We start from the raw sequence: 20,777 nt of genomic DNA on the forward strand, positions 1-20,777 counted from the left end.
CAAATAATTTGGATGAAACTGCAAATGAAGCTGTCATAACCTCTGTAACATGAGCTTCTGTACCTAGAGAGATGTGTGGTGCCACCTTATAATAACAAGAATTTGCATTCCACTTGCCAGTTTACAAAGATCTCTCCTTCTACACAATTTCATATGAACCTCACAATAACTTCTGGAAGAAGGTGGGGCATATTACAATCCCAGTTTTGTATCTGAGGACATAACTGAGCTTACATACCAAACAACAACTGTAGAATATACTAATGATTTTGGATTTAAGAGTTAAGGTATCATTTTCATAATTTTTAATAGGTGAAATACAAAATGAATTTTAGTAGAGGAACTATTTGAGATACTATTGTTGAAATGAATTTTTAATGAAGTGTATGCTATTACTTACACAGAACAGTATTCGCTTTGATAAAACATTTGTAAAGCATTGTCATAAGTGTAATAAATGCTGTGCTGATAATAAGGTGCCTTTAAAGAACTGTTAATCCATTAGGAGAGATAGAAACCTCCTTGTATCATAAAATTTTATATAGAATGTGTGCGTATCCTATACTCTCTGTTTGAAAGTTTCAGAAAATGATACTACTTCTTGATAGTAATACTACTTGAAAACAGAGTGTGGCTAAGGTTCATAAAGAGATGGTCTGAGCATTTGCACTATTTTCTATAAAATTCTAATGCTCAAATCTGTATTATAACCACTGGCCTCTGCTGATATAATGGATTGTGGTAGTATATGTGCATCTCATTATTTTTATCCCTGTGGGACAGGGTAATCAAAGATGTTAGACTAATTCAGAAGCGGGGGAAAATAATAGAGGTCTCAACAGGCCTTTATACTGTGCTTGGTTCTGCAGTAAAGGAAACCTCATGGCTTCAGTTGCTAAAGGTTTAAGAAAGTGATGAGCAGTATCAGATTATGATCTTTCATAATATTTAATTCTGCATTTTCAGGATTCTTTTTCTACTTGATGGTTTTATTTAGATGGCTTTATTTAAAGTGGTGATATTTTAATCCACAAACTTACTGTTTTTCTAAAACATAATTTTAAATATATTGAGAGATTTTTTCCCATTTTTAGAATGCTTGATTTTATCACACTAACACATTTTTACTATTGTTATTCATGACAGATTCCTTTTTTCCAGAAGAAACCATTATAACTTATGCTTTGGTTATTTTTAGAGGAAGAGCAGAAGGAGCTCCTTTGTCATACCTTATGTGATATTTTAGAAAGTGCTTGTTGTGACCACTCTGGACCATACTGCTTGGTTTCATGGTTAAGAGGAAAGACAACTGAAGAAACTGCTAGTATTTCTGGGAGTCCTGCAGAGTCTAGTTGCCAAGTGGAACATTCTTGTAAGATATATTTTTATTTCCTGAAGTTTTTTGTTGTTCCTTTGTTTTAATTTATTTAATATTTTGAAGAAAAATTTACTTTAAATTTTCATAACATATATTTTAGCTTAAGCTTAATTACTGAACCTTAATATTTTTTGTTCCCCTTAGAAGATACTACATTTTTGCAAAAAAAAAAAAAAAAAAAAAAAAAATATATATATATATATATATATATGTATATATCTTAAACTTTTTTAAATGTTCTGGTTAACTTTGGCTTGATAACAATCTCTTTTGAGCTTTAGAACTCTTATTTAGAAATAATGATACCCTTCAGTTTCAGATGCCTTAATGTGTTGCTTTGGCATTGCAAAAAAAAAAAAAAAATTCTTTTGACATCAGAAAATTTCATAAATTTGTCTTTACTTGCTTCCCAGAGCAAAAATGGAGACATTTGTCTTCGCTGTAAGCTGTTTTTTTTCCCTTGTGAATTTTTTGGATATTTTTATACATACAGATTATTTTAAGGCAATTTTAATTTTGCCTTAAATTTTTTATACATTGATCAAAGATTTTTCTCTTTAAAATAAGTTTAATGGCCATTCCCATTGTTCATAAAAATTACATATTCTGTGGTTTTTAACTTTTGAAAATTCTTATGTGATTGACCTGCTAGCTGCCAGCGTGAAATGGAGACACCTAGTGGTACGGAAGATAGTTAAAAGTTGCTTTTCTGATTTGCTTTTCAGGAATAATCTTGTTAGTTGATGGTTTTTGATAATTGCTAGTCCCAAGTGCTTCTGTTAAATAAGTGGCTTATTCAACTTACAGTGGATCCCATTAACTGTCATCTCTATGAAAATTTTTTGTAAGAAATTATCTACCTGAAAGTACATTTCAGTTGTATGTGATACACATTTTGCTTTCCATATAGTATTATCCATAAGGTGCTGCTGCCTCCCGGACTAAAATGCCTTGTGTTGTCAGTGTCTTCTTTCTCCTGCCTTTGCAGTTAAAATGTTTTAAGCCAAGCAAATTCTAAAAATAGTACATTTGCAAGGAATAATTTTGAAAGTTTAAATAGTTGAACGATGCTTCCTTTCAAAGCCTTTGAAACATGGCCTTTCAAAAAGAACTTAATTTATTTTACAGTTCATAATTATATTTGAAGACAACAAGTGGAAAATAGTCAACAAGGATGGTAGTCCAAAGTGTCATTAAGACTGGCTTTAAAATATTTTCCTGGTTTTATTGTGTGGACGCAAACATACTTAATAGTTTCATTTAGGATATTAAAATTTTGAAAGAGGAAATGTTGATCTTTTGAAAAGGTCTTGTAAAGATTATGTGCTTAAAGCCAGTCTGTGTATTAATGTTGAGAAAATAGTAAGCTCTTTTTATATAACATTTCCCATTAGTATCTTAATAGTATACTGATGCATACTATGGAACATGCTATGGATTTCTGTAGTGATATGTTACATTGCTGTAGGTTAAAGGACCTTAAAATGCATTCAGTTTAGTACTTCAGTAACTAATTAGATGGGCATATTGAATTACCTTCCAAAAAACAAGTTAGTAATTTTCCAGTTTACTTTGTATCTCATTTTAAAAGTTGCCATGACATAAACTATATTTTATTTTTTTAATATTGTATTCCTTTGAAATACTTTGTTAACTGAAAGTTTGAGAATTTACCTTAGATATTGACAAATGAAATGTATTTATATTATAATTTTTATTCCATGTAACAATCTATTTTACCTGTTCTTTCCTTTATTCCCAGCTATGTTCTTTTTCTTGTGTTTTATATTTTTCCACCATCCCTGCCTGCTAAGCTTTTTATTTTGCTTGCCTCTTTTCTCTAAATTACTATCTTTATGTCTACTCTTGTAGTATACCCAGTAAAATGATTTAGATAATCTGACATTGCAGAACATTTAGTGTAATTTGGAAAAGATTAGGTAGAATTTTCATTTTATTCTGAAATTTTGAATGTAAAGTGTTTTTCCTTCTTGTTAATATTACTTTCTCTACAAACATTAATTTCATTGGCTTATGTGATGTGTATAGTTTTGGCTTGTTGGTAATGCACACTTGTTCGCAATAGTGAATACTCAGGTTCAATTTCAGTTTGTTTCCCACATAAACCAAGAGATAACTTAATCCATTTGGACTGCTAAAGATTTTAAAAAGAGATATGAAACACTTAGGCTTTGAAATCTAGCAAAATGTGACATTTTAAATTGTAAATAAAAAAAATTTTGAGTTCATAATGAATCCGTTTTCTGAACTCACCAGTGAGAATTTGACAGTAGTAAGAGTTGCTTTATAAACTATATGTGAAATTATTCGTTGTGATAAATAACTCCCCGGAGCCAAGACTATCTGGGCTCAAATCTCATCTCTGCCATTTAATCCTGTGTACTCCTGCGAGGAGTTTTTTGTGTGCCTCAGGTTCTTTTTCTGTAAAATGGAGCTAAAAGGGTTTTTATGAGGATTAAATAAGGTAAAATATGTAGGGCATTTAGAAAAGGGCCTGGCACTTAATAAAGTGCTCAGTAAACATTACCTCTGATTCAAGTGCTTTGATTTCCTTTTATTAATAAACATAATCTAAATAAGTTCTGAAAAACTTAACAGTTGCACAAATAAATGAGGAAACAAACTTAAAGCTGTCATTGAACCTGTGTTGTTTGAAAGTGTTATGCCCTTTTATACACATTTGTTTAATAATTAAGCATAAACCTAAAGATTTTATATTCTCAAAAGGAAGATTAGCTGTGATGATATTACTTGGATCTATATAATCTGAAAGATTATTTAAAAGTGCAGGACACATTATAATGATGTGTGAGGCACTGATTATCAGTAATTTTTCATACTTTATAACCCATCCTAGCATAGCGGAATTGAAATGTTAATCACCCTTCTACATTGTCAGTATTGTATCCACTTTAGTTGTATTCATGACAACAAAGATGTTGAAATATAAATTCATATTATAGTAGAAGATAAACTGAGAATTTTAAGGGAGTAGGGAAATAGGGAAAGTTTTGATTGCTTGAAAGTATTTACAGCCTGCTGTGTGTATCTTGTGTCATTTATTTGCCATGTGTAGTGCTGAAAAGTGTCTTTTATGTATAGCTGCCTTGGCTGTCGAAGAGCTTGGCTTTGAGCGATTTCATGCATTAATTCAGTAAGTAACATTGGAACATTTAAAATACTTACTTTGTGGACACATTGCCACGTTAAGTCTGTTCATAATATGGAAGAATTCTTAGTTTTACATAGAAATGCGCTACTTAAACATAAATTTTAAATCCATTGCTTCAGGATTAATTTGCCTTTAAAATAGTTTGTAAATGTATAAATTATGCTGAGTCCTAAATTAACTATCCAAATATGCTTTTTAAAATCATTAAAAGCGTTTTCATCATTACAATGAAAAAAACTATCATTTTAGCTTAATGTTTCTGTGTCCTAAACAAATATAAAGATTTCTAGTGGGATAAATATTAGAATTATTTCATATTTGCCAACATCCTTTTTTCTATATCATTTATTAAGAATGCCCACATTTTTGTTAGAGCATTTAAACTTTGTATTACAAAGTAAAAGGTAAGGATGGCTTAGAATTATGGGTGGCGTTTGGTTTAAAATTTAATGTTAATTTCTTTTAAAAGAAGCCACAAATGTGTAAGTTGTCTTTGGCATTCAGATATTCGTTAAGTAATTTCTAGGATTTAAAAAGTGAAGTTTTCTTTGTGTTTACCCCCTCTTACAAGAAGTCCACTCTATTCTTTAAATAACTGTATATTATTGAAGAATTTATTGATTCCAGACAGTTCACCTAAGAGATGAAGAGGTTCCCTGCCAAGTAGGTGTTCTTTCTTAATGATACATACCATATATAGTGGTAGTTGTCAGAAATAGCTTTCAGTTTTAGTGGCTAAATTTGTATTTGAAAAATTTAGAACTATCTCAAAGTTTCCTCTTTGTATATGTTTTAATGTATAAGAAAATTTAAAAGTTTTCCCATTTATCAATGTAGTTTTCCCATTTATGAATCTCATCATGATACCAATACTTAATTCTTTTTTTCCCCCAGGAAAAGATCATTCAGAAGTTTACCAGAATTAAAAGATGCTGTCTTGGACCAGTATTCAATGTGGGGAAATAAATTTGGAGTATTGCTTTTTCTGTATTCTGTGTTACTGACAAAGGTGTGTTCAAGAAGTTGCTTTTTCTGTCTTTTATTAATGTTGTTTACTACTGTTTTTCCTGCTGTGATGAGTAATTGTATTCCTGATGCTGTTTTTAATTCTTAGAATAAAAATCTTTTATGCTTAAAATCAGTTAATTTCGGTTTCCACAGCACTTAAGCGGTTTCAAACTTACTTTCACCTCTGTTCTTCTGGTCTAGAGAGATTATCAGTAATGTAATTGTGAAATGCTGTCAGTTCTGGCAAATTGTGTTTCCTTTGATCTTAGTCCTATGCAGCGCTTGACCCCTTAACCCCTTCTGGAAGCTGTTTTTGACCTTCACTCCCTTTCTTGATTTTTTTGATAACTCACTGTGTGAGTTTTCTTTCTATAATGTCTCAAGATTCTTGTTTTGTTTTCTTTGATAGCTTCATTTCCTTCTTTACCTGTTACCTCTTGCTCCTTTCTCTCCTCCTCTAAATTTTGATATTCCAGAAATTTCCTTACCAGGATCCTGTATGCCTTTTCTTTTATGGATATTTCATTTGCTCAGCTTACGTTTATGTAGCTGTTTAATAGTTTCAGTATGTCCCCTTCTTGTCCAACCTTTTTTCCCCAAATACCAATCTCACATAACATGTTAATTTCAGTTTAGTATCCTACTAGATCTATCTTGTCTGAAATCAGACTTCTTTTATTTGACAAATGTTTATTGAGCATTGACTCTGTGCTAGGGACTATGCTTGTATTAATAATATGGAATACATTTTTAATAGTATCTATTTAGCATTGTAAAAAAAAGACACATTAATAATTCCATTATGGCAGTGTTTTTTAGCATTTGGTCTTGTGTCTAAACCTATCAGATGGACCGTATCTAGTAGAGACTGTCTGACAGATGTAGGACCTTAATGCATAAGGGCAAGTTTTCTGTATGGAAAAGCTGGAGGAAATTTTTTCCAGCAGTGGGCACAGCAAGTATAAAAGCGTAAGGGATTGGGGGTATAATGCAGGTTTGGGGAGCTCTAAGTGGTTGAGCCTTACTGCAGCATAAGACACCAGAGGGGCAATTGTGGAGGATGAGACTGGGCACTAAAGTAAGACAAGGCTTTTAGAGAGTATGAAGGTCCTTCTGTGTACACTGCAAAGAGTAAGTAGGTTTCATCTGCCCAGAATTGGAACACAACAGAAAGTTTGAACAAGGGAGTGACACAATTGGGATGGGAGTTGTGATGGGTGGAGTTGGTGTTTGTAGTGTAAGGCTAGTGTCAGGAAAACTGAGAAAGTGAGTATTGAAATAAGAGAAGCCTAAACTAGGAGAGATTATAGAATGGCAAAGAAAGGAAACATTTAGAAATGTAAATAAATACTTATTTGGGTTATTAAATATAAATAAGAGAATCAAAAGTACTTTGTTGTGTAGATGTTGGGAATAGCTGTGATGGTGGTATCTAAGATGACTGGTTTCTTATAAGCTTTTCTTGACTGTTACTTTTCTCCAGCTTTTTCATCCTCAAACGTTTGATACCCCCTGTTTCTTGTTCTTTACAGCCAATAATTTATCATGCTAGTTCTTCTTCCTTAAGCTGTTCTTTAAGATGATATCCCCTTCCTCGTTAGTGATTGTGTCACTTGTTGATAGTGTTCATCTTGACATTATCATAGCCTGCTTTGTATTGGTTACAAGGATGTACATGCAAGAGCTCATGCTTCTTTGTTTCCCCCTGCCAGATTCAGTCATTTATTAAAAATCTTGGTTGTTAATTAATCGTCTATTTAATTCTTAGAAATGACCCCTAACATGATACAACTAATGGCTAAAGTTAAGTAAATAGAACAATGAATGGCAGTTTATCTTTGCCCTTTTGGAATTGATGAGGTTAAAATAAGTAGGTCTTCTTGTACTTGCCCAGTATCTAGAACTTTTGTGGGGTGAGTGCCCTTCTGGAGGCTTAAAAAGTATGAGGAAATTTGTTTTTAAGAAAAGAAGGCACTTCCTGCCCTCCTCCTCATTTGCATTTTGTCAGTATACATTTGAATGACCAGTATTTGTGAGAAATCACAATCAGAAGTAAACCTTCCATTTTATGTACCAGTTAAATAACTAAAACGCAAAGTATTTAATGTTACATCTTCTTGTGTATATGTATATAGTGTAGTAAGTTTTTACGTGATCTGAAAAAAAATCAATTGTCTTAACAGGCCATAATTTAGCTAAAAGTTAAATGAATATGAACTTTTGTATTAAATAATTTTCTCCTTTCTCCTCTTTAATGTTAATTCTCTCTCCTTACCCCTTTAAGCAACAGTACATATTTCCCCCATGACTTTTCTTTATATAGAGCCCATGAAAAAAAATAAAAGATATTTGAGGAACTACTTTTTCCAGTTATCATCTTAAATGTACCCCCACTTCAAATCTGAGTCATTCTTGGTAGAAAAGTTACTTAAATAATTGTATTACAGTGTAAACTAAGCAGTTTTTAAGCTATCATAATTTTTGTTTTAGTTTTTAAAGCAAGTCAATGAATTCTTTCTTTCTTTAGGGCATTGAAAACATAAAAAATGAAATTGAAGATGCAAGTGAACCCTTGATAGATCCTGTATATGGACATGGCAGGTAATTGACTAAAATCTCTTGTCTCTATATGTGAACTCTAGTTTTTAGAAATTTATTTTAAGATAAAACACGACTGAGTCAGGTAATTTTGCTTTTAGTAGTGTTGATGGTATAACATCTATGGATTTGAGGACTCTTGTTTTATGCATTGTTTGCTTGATGCATGAAATGTTAACTTTCAGTTTATGCATTGTATTTATTGTGGCAGAAATTTTGTTTTCAGATAACAATGGGGAGGTATTTTAACAAATCTATTTATGATTTTCTTAATGATAAAATTTACTTATTTTGACTTAGAAATAAGTATATCTTGTAAACACTTCTATGCTTAAGAGAAAATTCCCCATTTTCCTTTGGGACCACCTTCCCTCTCAAGCTTTCTATGGCTGTTTTTACCAAAACTCAATAAAACAGTGGCAGTTAACCTACTCTAATACGTTAGTCCTTCTTTTTAGACCTTTCTGCCTCAAAGATGAAAATTCATGTATCTTTCATCAAAGATACAATATTATTAATTATATATTTTAAAAGTTACTGTAGATATTAAGTAAATTATTAGTCTGTGTCATTTTTATCCATTTAAATATATCTTATATAAAGTTGTTAAATGCATGTGAATATGTAGAACAATGATTACCATTGTGCCGATATATTTAGTGATACATTTAGCAAGGCTGAATGTATAAAGTGTGAAATGTAAGGTTTTCCCTAACTTTGTAAATTCTTACATAATTTAATGTGAAAAGTCATTACTTTACACCTTGCTGTAGGAATTATTTGATTTAGCAACTGGTTGTATTCATATTTAATTGCTTTTTAATTTTTATTAATAGCCAAAGTTTAATTAATCTCCTCCTGACGGGACATGCTGTTTCTAATGTATGGGATGGTGATCGAGAATGCTCAGGAATGAGTGAGTTTATTCTTTGTTCTGTTGCTCTCTTTCATGATTAATATTTCTGTGGAATGCAGCTGATTATTATTCATCTATTTAATGGCTCTACGTTACCTAGAGGTTAAGTGCTTTCTAATAGAGGAATCCTTTACAGTTTTCAAGGCACCATAATGTTAAGACCATTAATCTTGGAGCCAGGCAATCTTGCGTTCAAATCCCAAGTGTATGACTTTAGTCAAGTTGCTTAACTTCTCAAGCCTTTCGTTTTCCCTGGTATAAAACTGGGATTTAAGACTCTTAATATATATAAACACAGTGCATATTTTTTCAGAGATATCACTGCATTCTTTGCTTGAAACTGAGAATTACAAAGCCTGGTGATATGAAACACTTGCTTTGAGAGTCTAGTGTGGTTTTTGTCTATATTACTTTTAACATGCATACTTAGAAATCCTGAGCAAATTTAATGTTACCTGAGACTTTTAAACTACCAACTCTTCCACTGCCACTTCCATTTTTGGTCTCAATTATTTCTTTCCTGTGGCTTCATATGTTGCCAGGCACATTTAAATGGATCCCATTTTGGCCTATCCATTCAGTTAAGGAGAGCTGATACATAACCAAATAAAATTCCCTTCAGTTTATTACTGGGTCAGTCTGAATTTATTTGTTTATTCATTTAACTTACATTGAGTAACCACAGTGTGCCTCTCTGAAGTATGTAGCATAGGACATGAAGCTCCAGAGTTGCCAGAGCTCACAGGCAAACAGAGCAAATATAATTGAGAAAATAATAGTTACCACTTTTTGCTCCCGTTGAAATGATTCTTGATCTTCTATTTGAATTTTTCTCAAATTTAGAAATGTGTAACAGAAACATGAAAGGGTATATTAAGGGGAAAAATCAGTAAAAATAAAACTTCGGAATTAAAAAGCACCATAATACAACCCATTTTACTGTTTGAGAATTTTAAGAACTAACTTCACTTCTTATTTAATACATATGCAAAATTATTTACTTAGTGGTAAGGTTATAATGAGAACCAAGTTTTGTTGATTTCTGGTAAAGGTCAGAGTTTAAACAGTGAAATTCATAAACAAAGAAACTATACAAATTATCTTGCTCAGCTTTCTGTAATTGAGCTCATCCTAGTCTTGAACCCTTATTCTGATTCATAGCTGAAAGCATTTAATCCTGTCAATGAAAAAAGTCTCAGTCTCTCTTGGGTAACATACCAGTTTTTTTGGTGTCTGTTTCTCTCTCACCTGTAGATGGCTTCTGCACACTCCCCTCTTTCTTCTTCTTCCTGTTGTTTCTGGACCCTCAGGTATCTCGGATGATTAGGGAAGCAACACAGTGTTCATCCTGGGGTTGAGGCGACTCATCCTACTTGGCCCTCTGTCTTTGCTTCTTCTTATTGTGTGCCCTGGCCTGACTCTTCCCACCCTGTCTTTAGCATGTCACTCTTGAACTTGCTCCTCATCAGTGTGGTTCCTCTTTCTAAGCATTCTTTGGATTCTCAAAAGCCTATAGTACGTAATCCCTAAACCAGAATACTCCTCTGCCTCCCTACGCTTTTCCTCACCCAGCCTCTCACAGACTGAGATGAGATACCTTTCATTGACAGGATTAACAGTCAGAATGAGGGTTCAAGAATAGAAGGCTCTATGAGTGGGTGTGGTGGCTCATGCCTATAATCCCACCACTTTGGTCAAGGTCTTGAACTCAAGACCTCACCTGAGGTCAAGAGTTCAAGACCAGCCTGGCCAACACAGTGAAACCCCCATCTCTACCAAAAATACAAAAATTGGTTGTATGTGGTGACGCACGCAGTAGTCCCAGCTACTCCAGAGGCTGAGACAGGATAATCACTTGAACTCGGAGGTGGAGATTGCAGTGAGCTGAGATCATGCCACTGCAATCCAGCCTGGATAACAGAGTGAGTCATCCCCCACCCCCCCCCCAAAAAAAAAAAAGAATAGGAGGTTCCATAGGCAGCTCTTGCCATGAAGTCATTACTTCCTTTACAGAATATATTAATTATAGATTTTGGTTCTTGAGATGTACACATCTTTTTTGTTTCTTGAAATAATACTTTTCAAGACTGTCGTCTTGCTGTGGATCTTTTTTCTGTATAGTTTAAAAGTCCAAACTAACCAACAACTTTGAAATGGCTAACTTGGAAAAGAAAATAGAATATGTTTCTTGCATTTTGGAATGTTGACTTGAAGTGAACCCTGTTTTCAGTCATCAAACTTAACAATGAGAAAAATATCCCATTTATCTTTCACTGAACCTTCTTGTTTTTTTCTAGATAACACATAGTACACATTTTTTCTCGCCCTGCCAAGGTTGTTGTTATTATTAGAAAAGAACTCTTATTATAAACTTTATTTTCCAGAAGAAAAATAAAATAAAAACTTTATTGATTGGGTCTACTCTGAATTAATCCAACTTAAACTCATTTAAACTTTCACTGCTGACTACACATCGTAACGCTTTTTTCTACTCCTCATAACTCCTTTATCTATTGCCACTTAAGGCAGTGGGTTGAAACCCCTTCTCTTTATCTGTCTCTAAGTTTACCTCTGCCTACTCACTCTCAGCAGACTTTAAAATCTCAAGTTGTCTTTTTTCCAGCATATTTTTCCCCCGTTTTAGGAGAACTATATGTCTTTCCAGAGCTACTGTTACTCTTGATTCCATTTACTGTTTCTCCTATTAAATGTGGCTCTCTTCCCTGGTCGACACAAAATGTAGGTGGTTTCTAATGCTTAAAACAAAAACCATGATGTGTAATGACCAGGCAGTGAACCTCTCTTCACCAGCAGAAGTTCCTTGCCTGCATTGCTAAAATACTTACTCTCTATGATCTGAATTCTGTGTAATTTATTCTTCTAAAGCAAAGACCTCACTCCCTGCTAAAATCATAGCCTTTTTTTTCTACCCCCTATTCTTCTTGAAGGAGGTACACAGCATGGCTCATTTACTAACACTATGCCATGAACAGGAATCTTTCAATTAAAATCTCAATCTCAGCTGCTTCTCTATAAATGGGGCAAATGTCTACATCTCAGGAGTACTGTGTAATTTAAATAAGATAAACTCCAGTGCCATCTCACATATGTATTATAGCACTCAAGAGTCTAAAATGTAGTGTAAGAGGCAGCATATCTTAATGATTAAGTATGTTAGCTGTGCAGAATTAGACTAATGTGGTTCAAATCTCAGTTGTGCCATTTATTAAACTGTGTGGAATTAAGCAAGATATTTGACCACTCAGTGCTTCTATCTCATCTTCCAATTGGAATGATTATCACAGGGTAGTTAGAATAATGAGGTGAGAAAATGGCAAAAAGAGATATTCATCACGTCCTTAAGCGCAGTGGTTGGCACTGTTCAATACATGTTTGCCACTGCTGCATAATGAGCATTCTTACTAATCATCAATAGTTGTAACTGACCTTTACAGAAAATTGAAACACTTGAGGGCAAAGATTGTTTTTTCTTCTGCCAAAATAGAAGCAGGGCCTTTATCCAGCTTGTAATGTTTCTGATGTTAATTTATTCAACAGGCTTTATTTGAAAATGGGCTAGCTATGTGTACCTTACTGCCATGTATCTAATTAGTTGCTGAGTCCTCGAGATTCTCCATTGTTGAACTTTCACAGAGGACAAGTGATACTGCAGGATAGTGTGCTTTGGTGGAACAAGCAGAGATCTCGGGTGTGGTGATGAGACGAGTTAGTTTACACCTCTGCTGTTTGAGCACGTTACTAAATTATCTGAGCCTCAGTTTTCTTACCTATGCATTGAGGTTAAAAATAGACATTCACACATGCTGCCTAGCACAAAGCACAGAAATACTAGCTTTTCTCTTTTTTCTTCCTTTGCCAAGCCTATTGTGGTCTTATTACCTCCCACCTGTCTAGACTATCATGCTATAGCTTTCAATCTGTCATTTCACTCCAGTGTATTCTACAAACTGACAAGTTAGCGTTTTTGTTTTACAGGAGCCTCTGTGTTCCTACTCAACCCTATGTTACAGTCTTTTACTAGTCTTCTTCACAAAGCCAGTGCCTTAATCCAATGGTTCTCAAACTTGGCTGCACATCACAATTAACTGGGAGAAATTTAAAATCACCTAGAGATTGTAATAGAGTTGTTCTCCGCAGGAATCTGGGTATTCATATATTCTTAAGCCCCCCAAATGATACTGCGGAGTCAGGATTAAGAACCACTGCTCTATTCAGATGGCTCTGCCTCCCTGTCCTTAAACACAATGATATTTTTCCCCAGTTGTCCTTCTCATTCCATCTGGGACCATTCAAATGATAACTTCTACCTAAAGTCTCCCCACTTACCCTGACATAGCAGGAAAAGTTTTCTCCTCCCTCTGAACATCTCTGGTGCTTTACTTCAGTGTGCTTCATTCTGTTATACCTTGCATCATAGTTATTAGTATATATGTTCATGTTTCTGTAAACCAGGTGCATAAGCTTTTGAGGAAAACTACATTTTTTCTATAGGCCAGTGTAGGCATTTTAGAAAGAGGATCTTAATCTCGACAGCAACCCTTCAAGGAAAGTATTACTCCTTTTGTTATAAAGAAGGAAATTAATGCCTAGAGAAGCAAAGCGACTTGCCTAAGAATTTTCAGCTAGTAGCTATTTAATTGTAATTTTTCTTTCTGTGTTACCTACCTCCTGCTGTGTTGTCAGAGCAGGAAATAAGTCCAGTAAATGCTGAATGCACATATGTTTGATGTCAATAAATGTATTTTTTTTCTAGTCTGTCTTTTGCCTTGAGTTTACTTATAGTAAACATTTAGATTGTTTCCATTGGGGCTATAAGAAACTGCTGTAGTAAACACGTTTTGTATGTAAGTCTTTTGTATATATTTAAAAGTATACCTACAAGTTAGATTTCTAAAAGTAGGTGTATTAAAATTTAGGCATCTATTAATTTTTTTTTACTTACAGGTTTATTGAGACTTAATTCACATATCATGCATGTCACAATTCAGCGTTTTAAATATTTTCTCAGAGTTGTTTAGCCGTCACCACAATCAATTTTAAAATATTTTTTTCTCCAAAAGAAACCCTGTTTTCATTAGTAGTGACTCCTTAAACTTCCTTTCACGCCAGCCGTGGCGACCACTAATCTACTTTCTGCTCTATAGAATTTGCCTGTTCAGGATGTTTCATAGAAATAGAAACATACACTCTCTGGTCTTTGTGACTGATTTATTTCACTTAGTATAATGTTTTTAAGTTCACCATGCTTTCGCATGTACCAGTACTTTATTCCTCTTTATTGATGAATAACATGCCATCGTATAGATGTACCACATTTATTCATCTGCCAACTAATGGACATGTAGACTGTTTCCACTTGACCATCATGAATAATGCTGTGTTTCATGTACTGGTTTTTATGAGATGTATATTTTAGTGTTTCTTTGCCATAGGCCATGGAGTTGAAATCCTGGATCATATAGTAACTCTTTAACCTCTTGAGGGACGTGTGTTAAATTTTGATAAGTAATGCCAAATTTCTTTCTAAAATTAAAAGTATAAAGTTATGCTTTCAAATGTGTAGGAGAGTTCTCATTTTTCTGCATCCTGCCTGACACGTAGAATTGTGCATCTTTAACATTTTGTCAGTTTATTGACAAGTGATAGCCTGTTTTAATTCACATTTCTCTGGTGCTCATTGAGCCTGAGCTTGATCATCTTTTCATGTGTTTGTCAGCTTTTAGTATTCTTCTGTGAATTACCTCTTCCCATGTTTTTGGCATTTGGGGAGGAGGAGTTATTTTCTTTTGTTCAGTTTCTTTTGTTCACACAGCTCTTTATAAATTCTTAGTTCTTTGTCTGTTTGAACTTTGTTGCAAATACTGTTGCCCAACCTTCTCTCTCTTATTAACTTTGTTAATGATATATTTTCTTATATCCAAAGCTTGCTTTTTTTTTCTTTTTTTTTTTTTTTTTTNTTTTTTTTGAGACAGAGTCTTACTCTGTCACCCAGGTTGGAGTGCAGTGGCGCGATCTTGGCTCACTGCAACCTCTGCCTCCGGGTTCAAGCAAGTCTCCTGCCTCAGCCTCCCTAGTAGCTGGGATTACAGGCACACACCACCATGCCCAGCTAATTTTGAATTTTTAGTAGAAACAGTGTTTCACCACGTTGGCGAGGCTGGTCTTGAACTCCCAACCTCAGGTGATCCACCCACCTCGGCCTCCCAAAGTGCTGGCATTACAGGCGTGCGCCACCACACCCAGTTGGCTTTCATTTTTGTGATGTTAAATCATTTGGTCTTTTTTTTCGTGGCTTCTATTTGGGGTGGTTTTTTTTTTTTTTTTCTCATATCAGTTTTATGTGTCTCTCACCCCAAGATTTTTTATTTTAATTTTTTAGAGATGGGGTCTCCCTCTGTCACCCAGGCCATAGTGCAGTGGTGCAGCCTTAGCTCACTGCAGCCTCGAACTGGGCTCCAGCGATCCTTTTGCCTCAGTCTCCCGAGTAGCTGAGACTATAGGCATGCACCAGCATTCCTGGCTCCAGATTAAACTAATTTTCTCTTGTATTTTCCAAAAATGCTTTTGTGGACTTTTTGTTTTTTAATGTTTGGCTCTTTATCTAGATTATGCATTTATAAGTGGTATGAGTTAGAGATCTGCCTTTTGACTTTTTCTCAAAGAAGAATCTAATGTCCTAATTCCAGTCAGTTCTCCACAGATAGGAAGTACATTTTTTTGTTTCTCCATTTTGTTTCTCCAATTTTTTTCCTTCTCCAATAGAATAGAAGTAAACTGCAATAGAACTAATCAAACTAATTGCATTCTTGCCCACTCAGTCTTTCACTGTGACTAGTGTGGTATTTTTCAAACTCAGTGTGATCATGTTTCTCTCTCACTTAAAACCATTTGATGGCTGGCTTCCCTGTGCACTTACAGTAAAATCCAAACTCCTTCTAAGGCTCTAAAATCCTTTTGTGGTCTGTCTCCTCTTTACCTGCCATCTGTCTTTATTTTGTACTATTGTATATCTGTTGTGCTCAAGTTTTCTTTGATTTAGGTTTTCTGTGAATTAATTTTTTCGTGGTCTCTTTTTTGTCTTAAAGGAATTCCTCAGTAATTGTACACTCTTTATTTTTGTTCATATTGTATATTTATTGTTTTTGTATGCTTATTTGATGATTATTTTTATTTTATAATTTTCTTTATGGAATAGCGATAGAAGAGGCAACTCTTGTAATTCAGAAACCCAGAAGTTTCTTGGTTTCTGGTGGGTTTTTTTTTTTAAATAGAAGTCAGTATTATAGCCAATCAAATGCATAGCTAATTGAAAGATGATGGACTCATACATAGAATGATGCATATGCTAATTAACTCAGTTTATCCATTCTACAGTGTATACATATTTCAGAACATCGTGTTGGACACCATAGGTATATACAACTTGTATTTGTCAATTAAAAAATAAATAGAAAGGGATATTACAGTTATGCCAAAAAATAGTCATGTTTCTCTGGTACCTGTTTGATTATACTCCATTTAATACATGGAACTCCTAAAAATGCAATCAGGAACTGAATGACTCTTCATGGTTTGTTTCATTCTGTTGTATAAGATAATCAGTTAGGCTGGGCGTGTTGGCTTGCGCCTTTAATCTCAGCACTTCGGGAGGCCAAAGCAGGAGGATCACTTGAGGCAAGGAGTTTGAAACGAACCTGGGCAAGATGGCAAGAGCCTATCTCTCATTTAATAAATTAATACTGGCAAAGAAAACAAGAATGTAATCACAAGGTAATTAGGATGTTTTGCAAATGTAGAGTACATGCTTGGGACCTGGAAGCAGTTAAGATTTCTGATTTTTTTCAGATTTGGAAATATTTGCATTTTTCCTTACCAGTTTAGCAACCCTAACTGAAAATCTGACATACAAAATGCCATAATGAGCATTTCCTTCAAAAGTCACATTGGCTCTCAAAATGCTTCAGATTTTGGAGCGTTTTGAATTTCAGATTTTCAGATTAGGGTTACTTGAAAATAGATTTTTTTGAGGCTATTGAGAAAGTCTCATACAAATAAATTCTACAAATTAATGTGAGAATATTATATCCTTACTGTATTACAACTTGGCATAAAAATAAATTTTCCTAGTGTGATACACTTGAAGCTATCAGAAGATTAAAAATGTTAAGTAATTCTGTTTAAGAAAAATAGGCATGCTACATTTTTTAAATATTGCCATCCAAACTAGATGGCTAAGCATATGTTTACTGATCAAATCTGAATAGTTCATTACTCAGTGATTATGAACAGCTAGTTTGCTGCATTTAGTAACATAATATTTATTAGACATTTGTTTAAAAATCTAGGGAAATAGATGATGTAGTATCTAATTGTAACACTAGGTGGTGGTAACTGATTTTAGAAATTAAATTATGAAACTTTCCCAATGTATGCATTCTTCTTTTTACATGAAAACATTTAATGCTGCTTATATTTCAGAAGGAAAGGGAGAGAAAAGTTTGCAAAGATATGAATATCCATTTATACCCAATTGGGCTGTTTTTCTCCTCTCCCTTGTTTTGCATTTTTTTTTTTTTTTTTTTTTTTTTTTTCTTTTAGTTTTGCTCTTGTTGCCCAGGCTGGAGTGCAGTGACACAATCTTGGCTCACTGCAAGCCTCTGGGGTTTAAGTGATTCTCCTGCCTCAGCCTCCCAAGTAGCTGGGATTATAACACCCAGCTAATTGTGTTTTTAGTAGAGACGGGGTTTCATCATGTTGGTCAGGCTGGTCTTGAACTCTTGACCTCAGGTGATCCACCCACCTTGGCTTCCCAAAGTGCTGGGATTACAGGCATGAGCCACCGCGCTCCGCCCCTTGTTTTGCTTTAACTGCTCTAACCCAAAGATTCTCAGACCTTTTAATCTCATGCTCTTTACACTTTTATTGAGGACCCCAAAGCAAATAATGTTTTTCATGTTAGGGATTGAGAAATTTTTAAATATGTATTAATTCACTTTAACAGATATATGAAAAACTATTCAACATCACTAATCATGAGAGAACTGGAAATCAAAACCACAGTGAGATGTCCTCTTACTCCAGTCAGAATAGCTATTAAAAAAAACAATAGAAGTGCGGCAAAGATAGAGAAAAGAGAACTCCTGTATACTGTTAGTGGGAATGTAAACTTGTACAGCCACTATGGAAAACAGTATGGAGATTTCTCAAAAAACTAAAAATAGAATTATCATTTGATCCAGCAGTCTCCCTACTCAGTATCTACCCAAAGACAAAGAAATCAGTATATCAAAGGGTTACCTGCACATGCATGCTAATTGCAGCACCATTCACAATAGCAAAGAGTCAACCTGAGTGTCTATCAACAGGTCAATGGATAAAGAAAATGGAATTCTATAAACAATGAAATTCTATTTGGCCATAACAAAGAATGAAATCCTTTCATTTGCAGTATACATGGATGGAACTGGAGATCATAATCTTAAGTGAAATAAGCCAGGGACAAAAAGACAGAATCACATGTTCTTTTATGTGGGGTCAAAAAACAATTGATCACATGGAGGTAGAGAGTGGAACAGTAGATAACAGACTAGGAAGGGTAAGTGGTGGGACGTGGGGGAAGCATGAGTGGAGTGGGTTAGAGTACAAACTTACAGTAAGATGGAATAAATTCAGTATTTGATAGCAGAGTAGGATTACTATGCTTAAAACTGCATTGTACTAGAGCAATGGACACGGACACTCTGCATAACATGGTTTGATCATTTTTTAGTATATGTGTTTAAAAATTTCACATTTACCTCCTGAATTTGTAGAAATGAAACATAATTTTAAAAACTGTACAAGATAGCCCTTATTAATATAAATAACACTTTTAATAAAATTACTTAAAATTAAGGAGAGTGACGTTGTTTTAAATTTTTGCAAATCCCTTTAATGCTTGGCTTATTACTAGACAGCCGGATCTTCATATATGCTTATAAATTTTGATACAGTATAACATATCATTCAACCTCTGTAAAAGTCTGTGCTTATGAGAGAGTAAGAGTAAAAAGGCAATTAACATCATATTATGAAAATCATTTTGATCTCATGTAGTCTCTTAAAGGGTCTTGTCCCTGAGGAATCCTAAACCACAATTAAAGAACCATTTCTCTACCCAATCTGTGCCTGTAAGACGCTAGTGACAAAATACAAACTGTATGTCTATGCACCTTCTATTAATTTTGGATTTACCATCCAGAAAGTTAAAACCGTCAGCTCTTGCCTTACACCATCTATATGTTGTAGTTAAGGCTACATAGCAAAATGTTTGCAACAGAAATGACAGAGTTAATATTCTTACATTAATTGATAAAATATATCCTAATGGAAAAATGGATAAAACATGACCAGATGGTGAAAAGGATGCAAAATTATATGTACATTGTATTCACAATGAAGATAATTGTTAGCCAGAAAGAAATGCTTTTTAGATATATTATGGATACAAATATGTTATTAGATTACTTAATGTATGTTGGCTGAAGGGTATAGGTTATGAAAAGACTTTATTATCACATTTTAATTTTCTGTGTTGTGGCTGTTCTGACTTATCCACATTCATAACTTTATCTCTCATCTCTATGCTGATGATTCACAAATCTTCTTCTCTAACCCTGACCTGTCTCTCCTGTATTCCTGAACCTTACTTCCAGCTGTTTATCCCTCTCTAGCTAGAGCACGTAAAGGTTCCTCAGTCCTAGCTTGTCTATAATCAAATTCATGTTATCTCTTCACGTTCATCCAGAACCTACTTCTTAATTCTTTGTGTTAATCACTATTTATCATGTTCCCCAGGCCAGAAGCATTTAAGGAAACTTTGCCAAATTCTTCATTCCTTAAATGCATTGATTTTTCATGCCCGTTTGTGGTTTCTTCTGCTTTGAATTTTCTTCTCATCCCCTTTTTGGCCTGGAAAACTATAATATGCTTCAAGATTCAACTCCCTGCTACCACTTCTATAAGCCTTCCCTAACGCTATAAGCAGATACTCTCTATCAGTCTATGTGTGTAGAGAGAGAAAGCACATGTTTTCTTCGTCTAAGGCAGAGATCATTTTCTGTTCATCTTTATTTCCCCAGTCTTAAACACGGCCTGTGTTTGTTTACAGGAGAAACGGATGGCATTAAATGTCCATGTTTTTAGTATTAGGCAAGTAGAGTCACTGCTACCTAACGATAAATTTTACCAGTGATTAGCATATCCATTTGTTTTTGAAAATCCAAGTCAATTCAAGTTAGCCCTTTTACATGGGTATTAGGTCTCTCTTTCTTATTATATTTTTGTCAACAATTGCCTGGATTTCAGGGAGTAAATTCTTTCATTTAAAAAGTTAACATTGAATATCAAGTTTTATAAATACATTTAATGTACATCAAAAGTATCACATTTACCCACCACAAACCTGATTTAATGGTATTTTATAATGAGTAGTACTGTAATGATTAGTTGACATTGCCTCTTAATAAATACATGCTAAATTTAAAAGTATAGTTTTGGGTAAAATAACATTTTGGTATAGTATAAATATATATACATATAAGTATGCTTCATATTTATACACACTACTACAATGCTAAGTTTGTTTTCTTTTTTTTTCTTTTTTTCTTTTCTTTTTTTTTTTT

At 34.0% G+C, this 20,777-nt stretch overlaps 1 protein-coding gene across 1 annotated transcript in view; it reads left to right on the forward strand.

The window, feature by feature from the left end:
• Positions 1-20,777, forward strand: part of MINDY3 (MINDY lysine 48 deubiquitinase 3) — an 83,505-nt gene that overhangs the window by 16,188 nt on the left and 46,540 nt on the right. The window contains exons 4-8 of the mRNA XM_017529739.2: positions 1,199-1,372; positions 4,502-4,553; positions 5,466-5,580; positions 8,107-8,180; positions 9,014-9,093. Coding sequence (XP_017385228.1) covers positions 1,199-1,372; positions 4,502-4,553; positions 5,466-5,580; positions 8,107-8,180; positions 9,014-9,093 — 495 coding nt within the window. The remainder of the gene's footprint in view (positions 1-1,198; positions 1,373-4,501; positions 4,554-5,465; positions 5,581-8,106; positions 8,181-9,013; positions 9,094-20,777) is intronic.

This window comes from Cebus imitator, unplaced genomic scaffold (genome assembly GCF_001604975.1).
Source record: "Cebus imitator isolate Cc_AM_T3 unplaced genomic scaffold, Cebus_imitator-1.0 Scaffold61, whole genome shotgun sequence".
Taxonomy (NCBI): Eukaryota; Metazoa; Chordata; class Mammalia; order Primates; family Cebidae; genus Cebus; species Cebus imitator.